Genomic DNA, 19470 nt, shown 5'->3' with positions numbered 1-19470 from the left:
TATATATATATCTATATATATATCTATATATATATATAGATATATATATATATATGATAAAGGAGAATAAACATCAAAACTGTAATAGTTTTTACAATAACAAGATTATTCAGAACTTTTTATTTCTCCAATTTTATAAATTATTTGACCTATTTGGTTACATAAATTGTCATAGGATTATAGAAAGTATGAGTTTCATAACTTTAGAAGTATTATTTGATATATATTTAGTAACAAATACTCAATTAGTTCTCAATTTCTCAAGATATCTTAACTGGTCTTTAATATATCTGTACAGTTAGAATATTACTTCATTGATTTGGTAGTTAAGCAAGAATGATTCTAATCTTAAGAGTAGTAAAGTAGTATTGTGAGAGGAAGTACGAGTGGAATTTAGTGATGAAAGTGTTCTCTTTAAGCAGATTTATTTCCAATAGGGCCCTCAGCCATTCAGGTTCTCAGTATGACCAATTAGTTGTGTGTTAACAAACTGCAGCATGCCAGGGATGCACCACTTCTGCCTCACTAGTACAAGGTCCTAAATTCAATCCCCACAGCAGAGGGGCGTATGACAGGACAACAAAACAGCACTTTGAGATCTAGCACTCCCACGACTGGGTTTGTACCAGTATATTCTGGGTATATTAAAAGGAAATGAAATCAATTATCTTGAAAAGATATCTGCACTCATACATTTATTGTGGCAATATTCACAACAACCAAGATACGAACTTGTCTAAGTGTAAACAGATACTACTCTTTCTCACTTAAAAAAGGAAGTTCTGTCATTTCCAACAGTGTAACTACATTTGGAGGACATTATGTTAAATGAAATATGCCAGGCACACAGACAGGAACTCATCATCTCACTCATACCTGGAAGCTAAAAGAGGTGATCTCTCAGAAGTACAGTAGAGGCTGGAGTAGTTAGAAGGGAAGGAGAGTTGAGAAAATGTTGGTCAATGTTAGAAATACTGGATACATAATCACAGTGACATGTCCTACATTAAAATTTAGTCAATTTTTAACTTGTGTGAGGATTTCATCTCTGTTGTGACTAGAAGAGAACCAGAATTAAGCAGAAGAGTAATGAAAAAGGATTCAGGCTTCAAGGCATAGATGAAGATTTGGGTTAGTGCCAGCCTCTTTTTAGTGGCATAGTCTGTCCTTCCCCTCACACCTAGCCCCACGCACTGGCCTGAGACTATCCCATCCCACTTCCTACTGCTATCAACCATTACTTCCTGTCTTCTGCCTAAGAGCTGGACCACTGTGGTGTCTGAAGGACACAGGCCTTTTAGGCAGTTTCTCTGCTACCACTCACCGAAATCTTCCCAAATCAAAGCAGGTGGCTTGGAACAAGTCAGACTTGTCATTGTCAAAAAAAGAGCTAGAGAAATTAATAAATCATATTTTAAAGATTTTGCAAAAAATATAGATATTAGCATTTTAACTAAAATATACGAAAATGTGTTATGAAGTTGCCATGCACATCGAATACCAAACTTTAAAAGGAGATCTACAACTTACGGCAAATGAAGATTATTTAATGGTTGTCTTTTCATCTTACTCTATTTGAGTGCAAAGTTTTTACTGCTGGACTCATATTTTTAACTAAAATTTATTTCATTGTATCTGCCAGGCACTGTGTTAAAATGCTTTACGGCTAAGTTTTACAAAAACCTATAGAAGGCTTATTATCTCAATTATAGATAAGAAAACAAAAACTTAGGGAGGTAAAGTAACCTTCCCAGGAACACCAAAGCTAATTCAATGATGGAACCAGTCTCCAAACTCCAAAATCTATGTGTTTAAACATCTCTATTATGTTGCTTGCTATACATCTCTACATGTAGGTTAAGTTTAAAGCCAACAGAAAGACAATTATGCAAACCACATTCCCATTCTTTTCCATTTATCTACTCCTCAAAAATTTTTTTTTCAGCAGATGTCACTTACCTAGGTGTTTAAGCTAGTCTTCCTAGATTCCCTCTACTCTTTATTTTTCACATTCTACCTATCTAGTTATATCCAGAATCTATCTATTTCTTTCTATAGCCACTGCCTCAATCACTACCAGGCCTGAACTATACAACACATTGAAGAAAAAGAGTTCTTGTGGACACATTCCAATGATAAAAGTTTATTCTCCAGATAAGATGTAGTAATTATACCAGATTCACATTTCAAGCAATATTTGACATCAATTTTCATTGGGGACAATATTTTAAGATAAAATGTCAGCAACAGAATAAAACTTTTTTTAAAAAATACTTTCCCAACTTTTCACTCCATCCTTCTTCCCAAGCACTGACTAAAAGCCTGTTTAGTGATTATTCTACAGCAAAATCCTTCCCCTTTTAAATAACTTACTTGTTTACCTGAATAATTTTGAAAACTGTGTCATCAACACAAATCATTCTCACATACCAATCTTAATTTCCTTTTTCTCTCCAAAGAACAAACAACACAGAATTGAAAGACAAACAGTCCTTTCTCATTTACACTGATCTTACAAAAATTTGAGCTCTTTAGCACATTTAATAACAGTACACACTTATAATTCCTGTGTTTTTAAAAAAAGTATGTTCATATATATCATTTCATCTTTTAGCAGTCCTGTGCAGTTTTACAGTTACTATTTTGAGGTTAAAAATCTCCAACATGTTGTTATTAGGCCTGGCATTATACAGAGGAGCCAATTCCAAACCCTAAACACAGAGACGCTCCATTCACTGCTCTGTCCACTGTATGTCCCTGTGCTATATAACCATTTAAAGAAAAATATTTTAATATATAATATAATAAGAATATCTGTAGATAATATTTCATTTTTCTTATAGTAGCTGAATCACTACTTAATCTTTTTTGGGGGGGTACTGGGGATCGAACTCAAGCTTGCACGGCAGGAGTTAGAACCACTGAGCTAAATCCTTGGCCCTCATTACTTTATCTAATACAATTATTTTAGTAACTAATATAGTTATCATACTGATGATGGGAGAAAGTTAAGGACCAACAGAGAAGAATGTCACCAAAAATTCAACTTCTTTTATAATTTCTGTGTACAAATGATTCAAGACAACAAAAAATAAATATTTCTCTTTTTACTGGAACCTATGGAAGTAAAAAACCACAGAAATAAAGTCAAATGTCTAACAAATATTCTAACCACAGGGCTGGGGATTTAGCTCAGTGGTTCCGCTGCCTGCCTTGTAAGCACAAGGTCCTGAGTTTGATTCCAGTATGAAAAAAAACAAACAAACCCTACAATTTAGCTGGCTAATAGCCCAGAAAACAAAGATAACAATGACCTATAAAAATGAGCTGTGAAAAGCATGCACAGAAAAGATATGCTTCCACTTGGAACAGCATGCTTCAATTAAACTTGCAGGCAATGTAAAACATTATGAAATTTACCTACTTTGCAATTAAGTTAAATGTACATTTACAGAAAGTCTGTTTTTTTTTTTTTTGGAAAGTCTGTTCTTTTGTGGTCAGAACAAGCCAACAATAGAAAGTAGCTACAAATAATAATAGATATAAAAAAAATTTAAGAGGAAGGTTTGCTAGACTCATCATATTTTTAGTCTTGTGTCGAGAAATAAGTGATTATTTGCAATGAAGTTGGAAAGACAGGAACTCAAGTTAAAATTTATTAATCTTTTAAATGGCTTTTCTAAGTATAACTTTTTTTTAAAAGGGAGAAAACATTTTATCCTTCTGTAAAGCTGTATTTACTTTTACTGATCATCTTAAATCTTCACAGGTGACAGAAGATGGATTTCTTTAAAGCCACTTGGATTCACTAGTTCCAACCACCACATCTTCTTTGTTAAAAGGAAAGTCGGATAGTAGTAGTAATGAAAAGCCAGATAAGAGATCCAAGAAAAATTAATTTAGAAGACAACTAACTGTGTAGCTTATTCTTACCTTGGCTGTTTTTATCATGGTTGCCATTTTTGCTAGTTGAGACAAAAATAACATATCTTACCAAAAAACTGAGTATTTTCTTAAATAACTACAGAAATACATGTCTCTGATTACTATGAGCTAATAAGATATACTGACTGAAAGTAAGTTCACATTCTTATCAGTTTAAAAAAATTAAACATATGCACAAAAAACAAAATAAATATTTGAAAAAGATACTCAATTTACCTTGGTTGATGATGACGTCTTTATGCCTAAAAAGGAATTAAAAATATATTTATTTTATAATTTTATGTGGCTGAACATTAGAGTCATCTGAAGAAAATGCAAACTTCAATGTCTTTGCCCACACCTTAGATAAATCTAGAGATGAAATTCAGATATCACATTTTGTAATTTCTCTCTGGTATCAACTTTACAAAACAATGACTAGCCTACAAGACCACTTAAACATGTGAAAGCATAAAAAGAACATAAGAAAAGCATCCAAATCTTACAAGATTATTGAGATTACTTGACTTGGAGAGTATTAACAGGAAGACAAGTTTTTCTCAGATTTTAGAAGAAAAAAAATTACATAAATTATAATTTAAAAAATTCTCAGCAGATATCTATCTATATAAAATTATATATATGAATACAATTTGCAGATGTAAAAAAGTATTACTTACCTGTCTGTATTTTTTGTGACTTTTGATATTAATTTTGATGCTGAAGGTGTTTTCAATAATTTGTTACGGCTATCATCTGAATTTTCCCATGAATTATGTAACTTTTCGGCTGTTGGTCGTTTTATACTAGGAAAAACATATTAATTTCTTAGAGAAAGATTCTAAGTAGCACTGACATGTAAGTGACAGTTTAAAAAGAACACAAAAGCAGCAATTAACACTTTCTTAAAGCTAATCCAGAAAAGAAAAGGAAGGATTAGTTGAAAGGCTTTGCCTGGATGAGTAAAGGAGTTAAACAAGGCAATAAGCAAGTCTGTTTTATAATTTTCATTATTATTCAGAAAAGTCACTAGAACAATACTATCTGACAAAAAGAAAGCGATACTTTTTTTTTTTTTTTTTACTGTTATCAGAAATAACATATTTGCTTACATCTTCTGGGAATATTTCTCTCTTCTGGTAGTGCTGGAGATTAAACCCAGGGCCTCTGCACTGAGCTGCATTCCCAGACTTTTTTTAATTTCAGACAAGGTGTTGCTAAACTGCCCAGGCTGTGATCCTCCGGTCGTCACCCTCCCAGAGTGCTGGGATCACAAGAGTGTGCTACCACTCCTTGTTCTCTCATAACTTGTAGTTAACAAAAATTGGAATTTTCTCATAACTACTGAATTCTAAGGCTGCAATTTTCGTTTTGTATGTAATTATGTCCTCATGTAATTAAATTATGTGGTACAGATGACAATTCCTAAATGATAAGAGTAAAAGTGAAACTCATGTTTACATCTTGAGACAATTTTATCCCTGATCTAAAATAAGCCTTGACATAAAAAGTGACATTACCAATGCTGATTCCTAATATTTACAACTGAAATTTTTTATTTATAAATTACTTTTTGGTTGCATTGTTAACTATCCTAAAACTCATCCAGTCTTCAATACTTCTTGCAATAGTATATCCAAAGGGCAATTTAGAAGAGTAAGCATATTTCCAGGAGACCTCAAGAAGCTGAAAAAAAGATTCTGGAGAAAGAAGACACCAAGTCAAATCGGAACCTTAAAGAGATTGATTATATAAAAAAGCCACCTTTAACCATACACAATCCAAAGCTGCGTAACATCAATAGGTTATATGCAAGAATTCCACAAGAGACCAGGAAGAAGAATTAAAAACCACTTAGCATAAAATCTGTGTAAGACACAGACAAAGCATTTTGTAAATGGTAAACGTACATCAGTCAAGTGAAGGGTATTTTGTATATGTGCTGTCAAAGCGAGCACAAGTGAAGGGTATTTTAGTTTCCCAAATTTCCATTACAGACTTGGCGCAAAATATTAAGTTGGTCAAATAAAAATGTATTATAAATCTTTCAGGAATGGTTGTCACGTATTTTATTAAAATGCTAGCTAGTTCTGGAGTTCTGGGAGTGGTTTAGTAAGTTTCCTGAGATTTCTAAGCAGAAGTATAACGATTAAAAAGAATATCTAATGATAAAACTTGAACAGCATATCTAAAACAGGCAAATTTAATTAAGTTGGTCTCAGTATCTGATTATAAGGTAGCTGTAGCAGTGAACTCCCAGCATGCAGGTTTAGATCCTCAATTTTGGCTCACATACAGTTAGAATGTTCTTCCCTTCTCCCCCTCTTATAACTTGAAAATATTAATTATTATGGACCCAGAAGCCCTCAAGCAAGTCTTTGCATAGACAAGACCAGGCGAAATGGATTCATTTCTCTAATCAAGCAAGAACTTATCCTCCCAAGACCCAAAACTGAAACTGAGATGCAGCCACAACAAAAAGCTATTTGTTGAGAAGGCCCCTGCAAGTTGAAGGTTGTAATGATGCCAAAATGTGGTGAGGATAATGACATATGGCCATTTTTTATCCATGGCTACAAGCTTATACATAACCATATATAAATTTAAAAGTATTCTGTACTTTATGAAAATATTGTCTTCATTTTTAAATAGGCAATTTGTGCCTTTCACCAGACTATTTACAATGTAATTTCTTTTCCCTAACCCTAAGAAATTCTGACCTTAAATCTTTATTTCACAATGTGCTAAAATGCAGATTACAACAACAAAGAAGAAAAAAAAGCCATCAGGCTTCTCTCTCAGATTCCATGGATAGCCAACTTTTACCCAAGTCACAGAATTTAGGTATCTTTACAACCATTCCCTGGCTCTGTACTCGGGGACAGTTAAAACCTTTTAGTGGGAGCAGAATTCTTGCTTTCTGGAGTTTGTCTGTATATTTGGAGAGGTTGTGAAGAGGGCTGGGGAGAAGGTGATGCTCGAGTTTGTGGACTGTGATCATTAGAATGAGATTCCTCTTTTTTTTCTCTCTGTCCTTGTGGTTTTTCTTTCTTTTTTTCTGTACCACTGTAAAATAAAGTATGACATGGAATAACACAGATTTAAACAAATGAAAAAAAAATCAAATGATTGAAAGTGATTATTATATAATTTAAATTTCTAAATCATACAGCTAATATGGTTTATACTGCTTTTATCAAATAAGGAAAAATATTTCTTTGAAAATTCTGGACGCTATTAAAATCTTCAATAAAGACTGAAGTGAATTCTGCCATCTAAGTAAATTTTAGAAAACGAAGACCTCAACTTACTCAAATTAGAAGACTAGTGACACTCTCCATTACCTGTGCAAAATAAATGCTAGATGTCCAAAGTACTAATGTTCAATGCTTAAAATATTACTCCCTATTTCCTCCACACACTTCAGCTCCCAGCAATCCTCCACCCCTCCTCGTGATTTTTTGGCAGGGCCAGGGATCTAACTCAGGGCCTTCCACAGGCCAAGCGAACTCTCTACCACTGAGCTACAGCCTCAGCCTCATCACTGAGGTTACCCAAGAGTTTGTTTTCCCAAACTTGTTTATGTAAGTTATTTTGATTAAGTTAAGTAAATATGAAGAAAATGGATAAAATATACATAGGAACAAGAATCACAAGTTCTAAAGTTCTAGGAAAACTAGACTGAATGATTACACATGACTTACACATTTAGAAAATTATTAAACTGAAGTGACACTTTTTTCTTTAAATCATAGAAAAAGTGATGGGTTCTAATTATTGTATCATTTTACCAGGTTTTAGATTTCTTACTCTTCCCTTAAAAATAAAACAAGAGGGCTGGGGATTTAGTTCAGTGGTGCCAGCACCTGCCTCACAAGTGCAAGGTATGGAGATTGATCCCCAGTACGGGGGGGGGGATAACTATGAAAATTTATTTATGGGCATATTTTATTCAAGAGTCAATATGGAATTTGATCAGAGATTCAGGTTTAGAAAGGGGGTTGAAAGCTTTGCTTTTAATTATATTTAACGTATGTATGGGTATACACTTTGACTCAACAGTGAACTACCTTCCATTCCTAACTGTATCAGAAAACAAGAGTACTTAGATGGCACAAACATTCTTGACAATATTATAATACATGGGATTAAGACTTCATTCCAGTGCTGAAAAGGCAGAAAACTACCAACTGCCTATACTTCTTAAAGCACATTTTGTAATTTTACCATAAGGTATATAATTAATGAGGACGTAAGTTTCAAAAAACACCTTCAACAAATATACATAATATACACAATTTATCATACACTAGTTAAAAATGTTTGTAACAGGGCCAGGGGATTCCAAAAACATCTTAAACAAATATACACAGTATACACAATTTATCATATACTGGTTAAAAATGTTAAAACAGGGCCAAGGATTTAGCTCAATGGTGCCATAGCCTGCCTCCCAAGCATAAGGTCCCAAGTTTGATTCCCGGTACCAAAAAAAAAAAAAAGTTATCATTTTGGCAGGGACATTTCTAATCTGATTCAGTTCTAATACCTTCTGACTTCACAGCAGCCACTGATTATTAACTTCATGTTAAATTTTTTATAAGTGTGTGCTAAGAAATTTTTACTTCAAAAATATTAGAGGAACTTTGAAATTAAAAACTTTGAATAAAAAACCAAAACAGAATTGGAGGGTACCTTTTTCTTGTCGGTCTTCAAACTATCTTGAATGCATGGACAACTAATTTCATGTGGGCCCAGGACAACTTATAAGAACTTTTCTTCTAGGTTACTTAAAAGCAAAATACACAGCCCCTGCATTATATAGTAACAAACTCAGCTGGTCTTAGATTTACTCACTCACACTATTCTGCCCAGTACTGATCACCACACACAGAAACAACACAATAGCTATGTAAAACCCTCAGGTGAATCCGAACTGTTACTAGATACAGTGTGGAAATTTTAAAAAAGTGGTATTAAAATTTCCTACTTTTAATTTGTTTAACTTATAATTTGTTCCTTCTTTCTAAAAGTGGAGCTCAGGGGCTGGGGATTTAGCTCAGTGGTTCCAGCACCTGAGTTCAATCCCCAGTACAAAAAAAAACAAAAACAAAAAACAAAAAACTAAAAGTGGAGCTCAGGACCTACCTTTAGCATTCTTTGAAAGATAAAGTCTAGATTCTGTAACAATGACTTAAAATGTTAAATCTAGAAGAAATTTTTAAATTACTGAAGATCTTATTTCTTCACCATTCTGGTAGTCACCTGTTTGGTTAAATACGTTAAGTTCACACTATGAAAAATTCATTCACTGGCATTAGTTTACTGAGGTAGGCGTTTTCAGTACACTGTTACACATTATTCTCTTAAGGATTTATGTCTCATGCAGTTTGAAGAAAACTATTTAAGATTATAAAATTGTTAGCTTATGGTCTCTTAAGATAACTTGCTCTAAGTTCAAAAAAAAAGGTCAAAGTTCTACAACCAGTTTTATTGGGAACTAATTCCCATTAATTAACTGAACAGGATATTGTATATAGAATCCAAATCTATACTCCACTGAAGCTTTTATATTCCACAGCTTTCTGTCCAACATCTTCTAACATGCAGACACAAACAGACACACAACACATTAATATAATATCCTGAGTTAGGCCTTAACTTTATCAAGTCTTATGGCGGAAGAAAATTTTTTTAGCATTTAGCCTCCCACTAAGGTATATCTATACCAAAGATTCTATTTTCCCTTTTAAAATGCTATATCAAATACATTACTTGCTAAGGAAAACTCACATAATTTTATTAAATAGTGATAGTTATAAATAAATTTTTGCTGAAGAGAAACAAAGTAAAAAAAAAATCAGAAAGTGAAATTGTTCTTTTTAGTAAAAACAAAAAGCTTCCATACTAAAACTCAAAAAGTGTAACATCAACTGTGCACAGACTATAGATCTCATTCACAAAAAATTAAAAGGATATATTCATTTGACTCTCATACAGCTCTATTTCTTATTTTCTTTAAAAGTAGACTGATTTATCAGGCTCATACATTTTGCAACATTACTATTTTCCCCCCTTATAAATGGGTACCTTTTAGCAGCAGATGATAGAGTTTCTTTTCTTGCAATCGAGACAGAGCTGGTGTGAGTTGGTTTTCTGTTTGCACCACTTCCATTGGGTATACAGGACATGGAAATAGCTTCTCGAAGGCTTGGCTGTCCTAAAGGTAGTCAAGAAAAAAAAAAATGTTTTTCCCCTAATTTCAAATATCCTCCAAAGATCAGGGTTTAAAAAATTATATCTAGCTGGGTGTGGTGGCGCATGCCTGTAATCCCAGCACTCGGGAGGCTGAGACAGGAGGATGGCTGTGAGTTTGAGACCAGCCTGTTTCAAAATAACAAAAAAACCAACAACAACAAAAAAATTAAATCCATTAGTGTTTAGAACTCGTAAGCAGGCTACTCTCAAACTCATCTTCCAAAAACCAAAAACAATCATACCCATTAGGATAGCTATTATAAACAAAAATGGGTGGGGGGATATTGGCAGAGATGTGGAGAAAATGAAACTCTGTATACTACTAGCAAGAATATAAAATGGTGCTGCCTCTACACAAAACATTATGATGTCTTCTCAAGAATTTAAATATAGGGCCAAGGATTTAGCTCAGTGGCACCACATCTGCCTCCCAAGTGCAAGGTCCCAGCACCCAAAAAAAAAAAAAAAAAGAATATGATCCAACAATTACACTTCTGGAAATATTTGTAGAAGATTTTAAAGCAGAGCGTTGAACAGATATTTGTATACCAATGTTCATAACAGCATTATTCACAATGGCTAAAAGGTAAGAACAATCCAAATATCCACTGACAGATGAATATATAACCAAATGTGGTATGTACATAAAGTGGGATGTTATGCAGCTGTATACTATATGGATGAACTTTAATGACATTCTGCTATGTAAAATAAGACAGTCACAAAAGGACAAATATTGCATGATTACATTTAAATGAGGAATCCAGACTAGCCAAACTAATAGAAATAGAAAACAGAACAGTGGTTGCTGGGGCGGAGAAGGAAGAATAGTTTTTTCTTTTATTACTTTTTTTTTTTTTTTCTTTTTGAGATACAATTTTGCTAAGTTGCCCAGGCTGGCCTTGAACTTGTGATCATCCTGCCTCATCCTCCTAGGTAGCTGGGATTGTAGGCCTGTGCTACTGTGTCTATTTGTATTATTAATGGGTACAGAGTTTCCATGGTTGCACAACGATGTCATTTTATTTAATTCCAATGAATTACACATGCAAAATAATGCATCTTGTATCTTGTGGAATTATTATTCACTGACATATGATTAAATGGCAGCACATGGCTGCACTTCTAATTGGTCTCAGAAAGCTCTCTATTCAGACCTAAGACAATTATTCTAAAAAGATAATACATCTCTTGACTAGTCATTTCAAGGTATATGTATATATAATAGCTTCCTTTTTGTTATTCAATAAAAAGTTTCCAACTAGTGAGCTTGTGTGGTTTATTATGGTTTATGAAGCTTATATGGTTTATTTCATAGAGTAATAAAAATTTTTATAACCCACAGAAATGGTTGTGAAAGTACTATGTGAATGATCTGCATTATGTAAAATGACTGAAAAATTGCAAACAAATTAAAAAAACATAAACGTGTTGATGGAGTGAAAAGGTAGGTTTCAAAGACATTGTATGGGGTCTAGAGGTATATGTGGTTCAGTGGAAGAATGCCTGTCTGGAATATGCAAGGCCCGGGTAAAATTCCCAGTACTGCAAAAACAAAGAAAAAGTAAGATTGAAAATTATCAACTATATTGAAAATGACCAATCTTTAGCTTTAAACTCTCATAACTGTAGTCACTTATGAAAGAAATTAAAATCTGGAGGTATGAAACCACACAAAGGACGTTAAGTACAGATATTATTTTGCTATATATCTTTTAATTTAAATTAATTTTGATGGATTTTGTGCTAGTCTATGTACTACTCAGAAAATCTTTGGGGCCAGAGACAAAGTGGGAGAGCAACTGTCTAGTATGTGCAAGGTACTGAGTCCAATCTCCTACTCTCCCCACAGTGCCCAACTGCAGGTCATTAAGATATCTCTTAAATTTTCTTACGTAAATTTTACCTTTCCCCCTTACATTGAAATCTGCAATCCATTTTGACTTATACAGTATGTGGTAAGAGTCAAGGTGAGTGCCTTCATTGTTTTATATTACAGTAGTAACTCAAGCAAGATTCTTTTTTGATATTCCTTTTTGTTTGTTTGTTTTTGGTGTTTTTTTTTTTTTTTTTGAGACAGGGTCTCACTACGTAGTTGAGACTGACCTGGAACTCACTATGTAGTCCAGGCTGGTCTTGAACTCACAGTGGATCCTCCTGCCTCAGCCTCCCGAGTGCTGGGATTACAGGCATGTGCCATCATGCCTGGCATGATATTCCTTTTTGTACCCAAGCTTTTACACTTGCTGTTCTACTAGAATGTTCTTCACATGGAATGTTTATCCTCAATATAAGTTTCAGCTCAAAAGCTTAGCTTACTATCTCACTGCCTCTTTTATTTCCATCACAATCTGTATCACCACTTACAATCACCTGTAATTCTACCTGGATACCCCGCATGCTTAGTCAGCACTGGACCTTCCACACAGAAAGCACTTAGTATGAGATGACTGACTGAATTCTTCCCCATAACTGTCTCAGATTTCTCCTCTGGATTATGTTGTTTATCACTATTCTCCTTCTTGTAGTTTTATCCTGTTCTAAAGCATTCTCTACACTGTGCCAGAATCATCACTGTAAAGCATGCCTTTGAGATTAATGTAAGATCAGCTGTAATATACACCATTATTTGAAGTACACTAGAGAGAACCAAGTGTTTATGAGAACTATAGAACACTATCAATTGTTAAGATACATCACCAGATGTTAAAATGGAAAAAACACAAGCTTCTTAAATCTGCCTGTCACTCAGCTTAAAATTCTTTAATGGCACTCCACTGCCCTCTGGATAAAGCCAAGTTTCTTAGCAAGACGTACAAACCTTTTGTTATAGGCCTTATCTATCAGTCTAGGCTCATTACCTTATACCCCAAACTTCATTTTCGGTGCTTATTTGTTCTAAACTTCTAAACCAAGTACTTTTACTCTTTCTGCACTTTCATACCTGGATAGTCCTTTTCTCCAGCATATGCTAATCACCTCTCCTTGCCTAAACTAGTATATATTCATTATCCACCCAGCCATTAAGTATTTACTCAGGACTTTAACTGTAATCCTTTCACTGTAATTGCATTTATAAAAGTTTGTGTACAAGGCAGCCACTGACACCAAGGAGTTCAAAACTCTGGGGGATATGCACAGGGACAATGAAAACAGTAAATACAATACGAGAATGATGGCAACGGAATGTTACGCAGGTAAAAGAAAGGACACATAGTAAATTGGGATGACTTTTTCCAAAGTTGGCAGCACCGTTAGTTTCCCAAAATTCAATTTATATATGTGTGTGTGTGTGTGTGTGTGTGTGTGTGTGTGTGTATAAAGACTAATAGTAGTATGTTATGCATCGATAGCAGCAACAGCTTTTCCAGGTTCTGCAGTCATCTGAATCAATAAAAAGAAAAAAAAAAAAAAGGACACATAATTCTGTAAGGATAATTAAGGGACTCAGAGCTCTAGAAAGGCTTTCTGGAAGAATTACAGAGCGAAGTCTTAAAGGATAAGAAACAGTTGAAAGGTAGCTGTTAAGATATACTGGCATCCTGTTCTACAATGTATAAATTTGGAAGAGACAACACAAAGTGGGTATGTTTACATATGTAAGACAATGAGTTCACTGAGTGGCCAGAATATAGAAAAAGAGAACAGGGTCTTGATAGGGAAGGTCGCAGGAATCAGATGACAGCAAATACTATAGTTTTAAGCTGCAAACACTTCAATCTTTGTTTTAAAGAAAACTTTAGGGGTTCTGTGAACAGATTTTAAGACAGTGGTCTAAGATGATGGGGACCTGAAAACAGCTAGGTAGCATAAAAAGAAAAGAAACAGTTTTAAGAATTCAATTCCTAGGAAAAAAGAAGAAGAGGAGGGGGGAGGAAGAAAGAGAAGGGAGGGAAAAGGGGGAAGGAGGGAAGGAGGAAGGGAGCGAGGGAGGGATAGCTAGCTAGCTAGATGGATGGATGGATGGACAGATGGATGGGTGGGAAGATGCAGGACTTTCCAAGATCATGAGTTCAGTTTTTGGGACATGTTACATTTATGAATCCTGTAGGACATACAAGTAGAACAATCTAGAAAACAGAATAGCACTAAATCAAGCTCTAAAGATACTTATATAAACTGTAAGAATGTGGCTGGGGATTTAGCTCAGCAGTTTGGTGGCCTGACTTGCAAGCACAAGGATCCGAGTTCAATCCCTAAGTACCAAAATAAATAAATAAATAAAAACAATAAAGTGCTAAACTGTAAGAAAAGACCAAAAGAACATTTGATAGTCACTTTTAATCCTATAGTTTAATTTGGGGTAATTATTAGCTTAAGAATCCTTACTTAGTCTTTGAATGAAAGCATGAATGATTTTCCAGAGCAAGAAGAAATGGATTAAAATAGAGGCAGAAAATTAAATGGAAATGTGGGTGAAGGTTTTTCAGCTGAGAGGTCCAAAGCACATTTGTTGAAACTTAAGACTATTAGAAACTTAAATGAGAAGAAACAAAAATGATTACTACAGTTACACAAATTTATAACTGGAATATATCATTAGCTGCCTGCATTTATGTGCATGTAAGTGTATGGGCTGGGAGAGTGTTCAAGGGGACAGACAGGACATGCACACTTTCCCAGGGACTGAGCATTATAAAGCTAGAGCCATAAACTTCTCAAAAAACAGACTACAAGTTGGAAGCAACAGTCATTGCCAAAGGTACAAAAGTTGTTTCATTTCTGAGCAGCAACCAGACTGAAAAGACATTTAGGCTAAATAAAAGTCTGTAAAACCACAAGGTATTAATTTAGTTTTAAACACATTGGAAAATATAATAATATCAGGGTTGGGGGCCAATGAAACCATTTATACTTTATCATAAGAATACTAATAAGCTGGGTGTGGTGTTGCACACCTGTAATCCCAGCACTCGGGAGGCTGAGGCAGGAGGATTGCTGTGAGTTTGAGACCAGCCTGGGCTACATAGTGAGTTCCAGGTCAGTCTCAACTACATAGTGAGACCCTGTCTCAAAACACCAAAAAGAATACTAATCATTATGGTTTATATTCCTTGACTATACATTCAAACAGATGACCTTCTTGACACCTTAGTCTGATAGTTCCTAAATATAGTAATGCCTCGGTTTATGAACTTGTTTATGAACTTGGCCGTGGTCATGTCCAATGTGGAGACTGCCAGTGGAAGCAAAACTTTGGCAAATGTTGTTTGTGAACCAAATTGTTTGCAAAGAGAAGCGTTCATATTACTGTACTAACGAATTTCACAATACTATATAGATTTGCAAAGACTTGCATATTAATTGCTACTCCTATGTATAATACCCTCTTATTCTTGAATTTTTTCTAATCCTGCCCTCTCAAACAGTAAGTTTTTTCAACATTAACTTCCTGTTTCTAAAATTTTCTTCTTGCATGCCATTTATTGAGCCATCCAGCCCAAGACAAGCTATGGTGCTAAGAAATTGTCCTTACCTTCAAATGTCTTATACTCTAACAGAAGCAACAAATACAAATGCAAAAAAAAAAAAAAAAAAAAAAAAAAAAATAAAAAAAAGATGTACAGTAAAGTTTTTAAATAATTTCAAGAAAAAACAAAAAATAAACATTTTAAAGAAATAATTTCTAAGGTCTCAAATGATGGGCAAAATTTCAATTAAGGATAAAAATGATCCATGCTGGAATACTGATACATTTATCTCAGATTTCCTATTATATGCTCTATGGCTCCTACTGTATAGCTGTCATTGATTTAATTTTCATGCTTCTTGTTACTTCTCAAATTCTGACAATTACTTCACTTTTTGAGAATGAGAACTCCAAGTCTTCTGTGAAACTTTAACTTCATTTGGAATCATCTCTGTACACTTCTTTTTCTTCTTGACTCACTGTATATACTCCTTTTTTGGGGGGGTTTTTTTTTGGTTTGTTTTTTGTTTTTTTTGAGGCAGGATCTCCCTTGGTAACCCAGGCTGGCCTTGAACTCACAGAGATCCTCCTACCTGGGCCTCCAGAATGCTGGGATTATAGGTGTTCACCCCGTCCCCAGCATCAAGATGTACTCTTAATTCTTTCAACTCCTGACAGAAATGACAAAGAAGGCAGCTGGCCCTCAGGGAACAACAGCACCCTCTAAATTGTAACTGCAGCTTGGCCAATAACCACCAATATTCTTCTATCCACAAAGGACAATTTAGAAATCTCTGAGGTATTGTCAAAGTAAGGAGTGACTCCCTCATCTCCCCCACCAATTACCAGTCTTTTTCGCTTAATGGTTCCACCAAGGAGATTCACACCCTGCATTCTGGTAACTGTAAACTTGAAAGGGATGACAGAAAAATATGTTGGCTGGGGATTTAGCTCAGTGGTTCCGCCACCTGTCTCTCAAGCACAAGGGCCAAGTTCGACCCCGGGTACCAAAAAAAAAAAAAGAGACAGAGAGCGAGGGGGGGGTTAGTTAAATTTGTTTAAAATTGTATAAGAAAAAAACTTCTTACATTAAAAGATTCAATCAGATAAGAGTGTTCAAAGCAAGGTGGAGTATCTTGAGGGGATTATGACAATGTATAATTTACTGTAATAATTTTATTTACCCATAATTTCTGAATAGCCCTTGATGAGCAACTGTTCACAGCAATTTCTGTAAAATATTACAGTGTGTCTTCATCCACCTTATTCACTGGTCCTAGCATAACATTTCTGGCTCTTCCTCAAAGTTAAAATGACTATGAAAGGTAAATATTTTTAATGAATTCAGTACAATGAGGAAGCCACAACAGTGCAACTAAAGACATAAAAGAGGACTTTCAGAACTGCTTCAGAAAGTGACACGATGGGTAAATAAATGTTCAAAGCACAAGGGGATAGGAGTGGTTGAGGGGGACTGATGGCAGTGCGTCTTTTACTGTAATAGTGTTTTAAATAATGTAAACATTCAATCACACCTTGTACCTATTAACAACCTTTATAGCAAACCTATGATAATCCTTACCTCCCTTCTAATGTTATCTGGGATAGGAATTAAATGATACAGATCATTTACAGTATCCCAGATTCTACATGTTTCCTTCAGAGAACTGACCCCCTACATTTAAATTCTGCCTTTGGGTTCTTCCAGTTCTTAGTGACAATTATAATGCTTCTTATCTTTGGTTACCAATAGTCTTTTGGCTTTAATGATTAATTGCTACTTTCAGAAAAATAGGACTCTTACTTCTACAGAACCGTGTACTAACAGCCTGTCTTCATATAATGCCACTGGGCTATAATCTCAAATTACATTCACTTGGTCACCCCCAGAGATCTTAATGGGTTTCCCAGGCACCAGCTGTGGCATAATTTGTCTTTTTGGCAGCTGAAACTACAAATGAGATGCCTAGGCCTTCCTTTCTGTTTCAAAGTACAGGTAACCCCCAGCCCTCCTTTAGGCAAGGATTCAGTTGCAAGTGGTACATATATTATGAACATATATGTCAAAGGGAAAGAATTCTGACAGAGGAGGTATATGAGAAATTTAAATGGCACCTTAAAAGCTACTGGTAACTTTTTACCTTTGTTAAATATCTGGCACAATATAATGAAGAAAATTATAAGGTTTAGTTTTTAGTACTCCTGGCACATGAAGATAAGCTAAAAGAAGATAAATTATTAAAATTATTAGGTGTTGTTTCTGATTTCGGCATTTTCTTAATGCCAAAACTACCTGAACTGCCAGGAGAAATTTCATTCAGCCATTAGCGCAAAAAATTAACATTCATACCTGAAGCCAAATCACACCAACCCATCACCACCACCCAGCAAAACTATGTATGTAACAGCTGTCTTCAGCAACAGTAAAACTGATACATCTTTGTAACTACAGCTTCATAAAAGGACTTTCCCTATCTATCCATAGGGGTTTAGTCTGAACTCTACAGAAAAAATTATATAATTTTTATGTAATATTATAATTGATAGAATATAAAACCCTATTAAATAACTGCATTTAAGTTTATGAAAAATCCCATTTATTTGAAAATACTTTGCTTAGTGTTTATTCCAAATTCTTATACCATTAATATATTTATCATGTTTAATGTCAAAACTCACAACTGACAACTAAATTAGTTGGTCTAATTTAAGATATACACAAATGCCAGCAGTGAAGCCATTTAAGTGCTAATGCAACAGCTACAGGTGGCTCTGTTGCCCCAGAAATGTGTACAGTAATTCTCCACTGAAAAACCATTAACAAAGTGAATCCTAGTCTTACTTTAGAGACAAAGGAATTATGAGTAAGGAAAGGATTAAAAAAGACAACTTGCCGCTGGGAACAGAACTATAACTATTTAACAGTATCTCATGACATTGAGAGGAAGGTGCTAACTGATGTGTTACACAACCTGTGGTCTATCTGTGGAATTAAAAAATAAAAGCAGTCTGGGCTGGGGATTTAGCTCAGTGGTTCGGTGGCCTGCCTTGCAAGCGCAAGGACCCGAGTTCAATCCCTGGTACCCAAAATAAATAAATAAATAAATGAATAAATAATAAAATAAAAAAAAATAAAAGCAGTCTTTGAATTTCCCTTTAATGTTTCAGGACTTTTCCTCACTGAAATACCTTACGAAAGAAAACTTTGGGGGAAAACTGTTTAAATTATTAAGTAACACAAAATTATGCTGTTTAAGTGTAAGAAAATATTTAAAATATTTTTAAGGAACAACAAAACTATTTGAAAAACTGTTTTTAAAATGCTCAACATCAAGATCCCAATGATGAATGTAACTGTACTGTATACCTAAAATGTACCAATAAACTCAGTGAGAAAAATAATAATAAAAAAATGCTCAACATCAAGATCCCAATGATGAATGTAACTGTACTGTATACCTAAAATGTACCAATAAACTCAGTGAGAAAAATAATAATAAAAAAATGCTCAACATCATTAATCATCAGAGAAATGCAAATCAAAACCACAATGAGGCATCATCTCACTGCATCAGAACAGCTATTATCAAAAAGGGCTGGGGATTTAGCTCAGTGGTTCTGCCACCTGCCTTACAAGCACAAGGTACTAAGTTTGATCCCCGATACAAAAAAGAAAGAAAACAAAAGAGAGGCTGTCTTCCTCCAGCAAAAATATTTGGCCCCTTGCTGGGTGTGGTGGAGCACACCTGTAATCCCAGCGCTCAGGAGGCTGAGGCAGGAGAATCACTGTGAATTCAAGACCAGCCTGGGTTACATAGTGAGTCCCATGTCAGCCTCAACTACACAGTGAGTCTCTGTCTCAAGGGCGGGGGGAGGGA

The 19470-nt window shown here is 34.7% G+C and overlaps 2 protein-coding genes across 3 annotated transcripts in view; one reads left to right on the top strand and one right to left on the bottom strand.

The window, feature by feature from the left end:
- The window catches only part of LOC104848775 (cytochrome c oxidase subunit 7A-related protein, mitochondrial), an 84401-nt gene extending 80613 nt beyond the window's left edge, over positions 1-3788 (top strand). Inside the window, exon 4 of the mRNA XM_010604932.3 lies at positions 3770-3788. Within this exon, the coding sequence (XP_010603234.1) occupies positions 3770-3773 (4 nt within the window). The 3' untranslated portion in view covers positions 3774-3788. The remainder of the gene's footprint in view (positions 1-3769) is intronic.
- The window catches only part of Eml4 (EMAP like 4), a 157980-nt gene that overhangs the window by 55146 nt on the left and 83364 nt on the right, over positions 1-19470 (bottom strand). The window contains exons 3-6 of one of the 2 annotated variants that reach the window (XM_010604928.3): positions 10015-10144; positions 6817-6990; positions 4605-4730; positions 4162-4187 (exon numbers count right to left, since the gene is read on the bottom strand). In XM_010604928.3, the coding sequence (XP_010603230.1) occupies positions 4162-4187; positions 4605-4730; positions 6817-6990; positions 10015-10144 (456 nt within the window). The remainder of the gene's footprint in view (positions 1-4161; positions 4188-4604; positions 4731-6816; positions 6991-10014; positions 10145-19470) is intronic. The other variant, XM_010604929.3, reaches the window with a different exon arrangement.

Source organism: Fukomys damarensis, unplaced genomic scaffold, assembly GCF_012274545.1.
Source record: "Fukomys damarensis isolate Sample0158 unplaced genomic scaffold, DMR_v1.0_HiC HiC_scaffold_2, whole genome shotgun sequence".
Taxonomy (NCBI): Eukaryota; Metazoa; Chordata; class Mammalia; order Rodentia; family Bathyergidae; genus Fukomys; species Fukomys damarensis.
This window is presented reverse-complemented; position numbering and strand designations above follow the sequence as displayed.